The sequence below is a fragment of the Loa loa genome (genome assembly GCF_000183805.2).
Source record: "Loa loa unplaced genomic scaffold supercont3.161, whole genome shotgun sequence".
In the NCBI taxonomy this organism is placed as follows: Eukaryota; Metazoa; Nematoda; class Chromadorea; order Rhabditida; family Onchocercidae; genus Loa; species Loa loa.
In genome coordinates this window covers 98,863-104,067 of record NW_018108341.1, presented here as the reverse complement: position 1 = coordinate 104,067, position 5,205 = coordinate 98,863, and the positions used below count along the sequence as shown (strand labels likewise).

At 25.8% G+C, this 5,205-nt stretch overlaps 1 protein-coding gene across 1 annotated transcript; it reads left to right on the top strand.

The window, feature by feature from the left end:
- Positions 1-1,662: 1,662 nt before the first annotated feature.
- On the top strand, positions 1,663-1,932 carry LOAG_11143 (hypothetical protein; the record flags this gene model as incomplete). Its single annotated transcript, XM_003146666.2, has 1 exon — positions 1,663-1,932. The coding sequence occupies one exon, from the start codon at positions 1,663-1,665 to the stop codon at positions 1,930-1,932; it is 270 nt and encodes an 89-aa protein (XP_003146714.2).
- Positions 1,933-5,205: the final 3,273 nt, after the last annotated feature.

Sequence of the window (5,205 nt, the reverse complement as noted above, 5' to 3'; positions counted from 1 at the left end):
AAAGATACGACAGAGAAGATTTGATTTTAGCCAATTAAAACTGATTCTATCTTTGCATTTCAAACATTAACCCAATGAAATTATTCAGTCCAATAAAATTTCATTTAATTCTTTTTTCTTTTTTCATTATTATTTTCTTGCTGTCATCATTTATATCTACTTTTATTCTTTTAAAATAAGCATAAAGAAAGCGCATTAAATAAAAATGATGCGCTTTAGTCTGACTGATACAATGCGCAATTGCAATTCAATCTGATAGTAAAAAAAAAAAATTTTTTTAATTTGCTAAAAGAAAAATTCGTTTTATAATAAAAATTATTATTATTATTATTATTATTATTATTATTATTATTATTATTAATTATTATTATTATATTGTTGTTATTGTTATTGTTGCTGTATTATCACATCACTGAGTGATAATTTAATTTTTTAAATTATCAAATATTCGAAATGATTTAATTTAATAATTAATGAATTTATTGATTTTTTTTCATCAAAAATTTTCGCTTAATTTAGTGATATTTTTCAGCAATGCAAATTTCTCAATGCAATTTCAGAGACGAAATTGTACGAAATTTGATATAACCATTGAATTAACTCTGCGTGACATTTTGAAGGAGCATTTGTCGGAAGGTTGTAAAATATTTTATGATCTTTCATGGCCATCCTATAATAGCAGCAAAAATTTTTCATCAATTTTAACAAATCTACACCTGCCAATAAGCCATGTATTTATCAAAATCATTTCTCATTTCTGGTTTTCAGATCTTTCATTTCCGATTATTTTCAAATTTATTATTAATCAATTATTTCAAAAAGATGAGTAATTTTAGATTGAGTATTAATTAAATACGAGAGGGAGAGAGAGAGAGAGAGAGAGAAAGAGAATGAGAGGGAGAAAGAGAGCAAATAAAAGGAGAGATAATAATAAACAATAATTTGAAATGAATAATTAAATTTTTTTCTTTTTTTTATATGGTTTAAAAAAATTTTTGAAAAAAGTTATATAATTGCATAAATAACTGAATAACTATTCAGTTAGTATATGATTCTTTTTTTTTTAATTTAAATTATTTACAAACTATTTCCATTCTATATTTACATTTTTTTTTTTTAAAGTTTTAATATTTAACTAACCGATTTAGCAAAAAATGTTTTCCCGCTATAAGCTGCACCAACAATCAATAATGGTCGATTAGAATTGGTAAGCCAATGTCGAAGATATTTTCGTGATTCATTTCTTTCCATCATTTTTATCAATCTTTTTTCGTCCTCGTTGTTGTTGTTGTTGTTGTTATCACTGTCCTCTCATTTTACATCATCGAAAATATTTTTAAATTTGAAAATTTATTCCAATGAAATATGAAATATATCTGAAAATTTCGGGATTTTATCAATAAATGAAATCAAATTTCAAAATTTCAAATCGAAAAGTTTATCACAATATAAAAAGAATTGAATGAAAATAAAATAATCGAAAAATTTTCAAAGATTTGTAAAAGCATTGAAATTTAAACTTTTCATTATAATGTCGAAAAAAAAAAATGGGAAGAAAAAAAAAAAGAACTGCAAACAATAAGCCAATCTCATTAAGAGCCTAGTAGGCTAAACTTTTTTCTCTCTTTTCAATCATTCCCCATTCCTAAATATTTGAACCATATGAAGACAATTGAGACTAGTAGAGTAAAATCCAAAAGCAAGCCAGCAATCCTCCTTCATAGCTTTTTGCCCTTAGTGGTGCAGAGTGAAAATGATGATAACGATGATGATGATGATGATGATGATGACGATGATGACGATGATGATGATGATGATGGTGATGATGATGGGAGGGAGTTGAAAGGGAAAAGGGCGGAACTTTACCAAACTGCAAGAATCCTTCTTTTAATAACTAAACTGCGCCCTTTATGCACTATGTTACATAAATAATGCTTTCATTATATTATATTATATTTATGTGTTTCTGTATTTATGTATTCATGTATTATATATGTATATATATTACACATAGCATACAATATTATGACATATTGCGCATAATAATATATTTAAATATATATCACAAATACCTAATCAAATACTTTTCCTTTCCTTGGCTAATTATAGCGCCTATTTGGCTAAACTGTGCATTATTTGAGTTATATGCAAATTATGAATGCATATTTCATTTAGCATATAAATATATGCATGTGCGTGGGTGTGTGATGCTTGTGGGTGGTCTGTGGGTGATGTATGAGGGTGTTGTTGATGTGTGGGTGAAAACATGTGTGGGTGTGGATATGCCCATCTATATATATATATATATATCACCGTAACAAAATAAAGACGCAACTGGCACTTTAAAACTCGAAATGACATTAAATAACAACCGAAACATCATCACTATGTGTGTGTGTGTGTGTGTGTGTGTGTGTGTGTGTGTGTGTGTGTGTGTATTTGTCTGTCTGTGTATGTGTGTGTAGGTGTCACTTATCACAACAAAATCACATCTTGATAATATTGATAGCTGAATGATAACAGCTTAATCAAACTTTACAATTAATTGCTTTGACAAAGTTTCATTTTATGAAAGAATTAGGATATATATACATATATATGTGTGTGTACACGTACGTCTATCTGTCTGTCTGCCTGTCTGTCCATCATATTTTTGAATATGAATTGTTGTATAAACTTAATGATATTTCATTTCCTATACATTTGATAATAAAGAAATAAACAAGTGAGAAAACTCGTTTATTGATTTAAACTGATAACTGATATCAATCAATCAATCATTGATAAAGATAATAAAGAAAATGAGGAAGAAGAAACAGTTGGATTTCAAAATTTGCTGAAATGATATCATATCATTTTCTTCCCGTTTTTTGTTTGTTTCTTTTCAACCTATTTTTATTTACATAAAATAAAATCAAATTAACGCTGAATGAATTGAAAGGATTGAATAATTAAATTTCATTGGAGTAAAATTTGAAATGAGAATGAACAAGTTTATTTGTTCAATTATAATTTATACATTTGATGAAATACAATTCTTCATCTGTTTTTTTTTAATTTTAAAAAATTAAAACACTTGGAAAAAAAAGGAGAAAAAGAAAAATTAGAAACTGTAATTTCATTATAAATAATAAAATTGAACGTAATTTTTATTAAAAGAGATTTATCGCTGAAAATAAAAAAAAAAAAATGACACATTTTTTCGAATGAAGAAATTTCATTCTCAGAATATTATTTGATAATTCAATATTGTTCATCAATAAAACGAAAAAAAAAACAAGTTTAAAATGTTAAAATCAATTTTAATTTGAAAAAAAAAGTTAAGATTAAAAAATTTTTTAACAATTTATTTATTCAAACTTAATTACAGAATAAATAAATTTCTTGCAGCATATGCATATATTACATTAATTAGGCTATTATTTTATGAAATTCATTATAAACATCATCGAAAATCTTCACGACATTTTATCTTATTAAAGAAACAAAGAAAGAACGAAAGAACGAAACCATAGGGTAGCAAATTTTCCGGAAATTAGTAAATAAATCATAAATAAAAGGAAATTGAAATGTCGTAGAAATTTTGAAAAAAATTTTTCAAGTTTTCAGCAAAATGTAATAAACAAAAAAAGGAAGCAAAAATTTTACCGGAAATTATAAATTCGAAATTCTTGATAGAAGGAATTTCATTTTGATTTTGGATTGATTATGATTGTCATAGCAACGATAATAAGAAATAATGAAATCCCTCGGAACATTAACTTATTTGTGATGTTATATTATAGTGTTGTTAAGTACATTCTTATCATTGATTATAGATTAATACTTAGGAAAATGAAAGTAAGCATGTTGTTATATTCAGGTTATTAATAACTTGGCTCCATATAATAGGATATTGATAGTTTTTAATTTTTATCAAACAATTTATAAATGATAATTTCAGGTTTTCATTGAAAAATCTCTAAATAATCCTGAAATCCGTTCAAACAGGTTTAACAAATCTGTGAAACAGGTTAACTGAAATGTTCTAATGTTCTAATTTAAACTCTTAACAAACTTCTATAATATACTGAATTGGCGGTCGGATATGCAGAAAAGCAAAAATTTTGAACCAATTAGTGTAAGTTTAGGCTTGAAATTAATGCAAATTTTTTTATTTTTCTAAATTCAAATTGATTTTTTTTGGTAATTTTCAATTCCCAAGTTAATTTGAAATAAAATATGAATCAATTAACTCGTTAATTATACGATACTAGTCCTTGGAGTATTGTAAGAATGAAAGATGAAAGATTTCAGGTGTGATACTGAAATAATGACTAAATAAATTGAATGCAATAACTGGAATAATAACTTTAACTTTGTTAATCATTTAATATACTGAATTAATTTCTTAATTTCTTAATTAATTCCAACTCCTTTCGAAAAATTTTTATTAAACTTGTTTTGGGAAATATTAAGTAAAAGAAAAAAAAGTTGTCAAAATTACTAACAATTAACAAGTTAACACAAATAAAAAAAAATCTACATTATCAAAATATTTGACCTTTTTTCCCGTCAAAAAAAAAAATGATCGTTGATAATACGAGGAAAGGCGGGGGAAAAAGCAAAAAGCGGGTAAGAGAAAAAGTGAAATGTACGAAGTAATATATGTAATACATCAAACGAATCATCATCATCATACATTTCATATTAATCATTTTTTCCTTCTTCTTTCTCGACTTCATGTCAAGAAACTTTCCATTTCCCAAACTATAATGGCAATAAATCAACAATTCCATAATTTGCATATTTTGAAATTTAAATATGCTATGTCGATAAGATTGTATGACGATAAGAATACATGGTGTATGGAATATTATTGAGAGATGTTAGATACAACTTGTTACATTTTAAAATCTAATTTTAATAAAGATCAAAGAATAGATAGAACTCTTAAAATCAATCGTCATCATCGTTGACAATTAATTGAAGCATAGACTAAAGTGAGCATATTGCAAAAATTTCATCCATTGAATTATATGGGCAAGGGGGACGAATATATATATGTATATATGATGAGGTGTAAATGCATATAACACATGCTAAAGACACCAAAAATGGCCGATAAGAAGCATTTAAGCTTGTCATAGCTTATTCTATCTATTGAGTGCAAATATTCCAAATTTCAATCTTGCCAAGCTTTAAGCATATCGTTCAATGCTGATT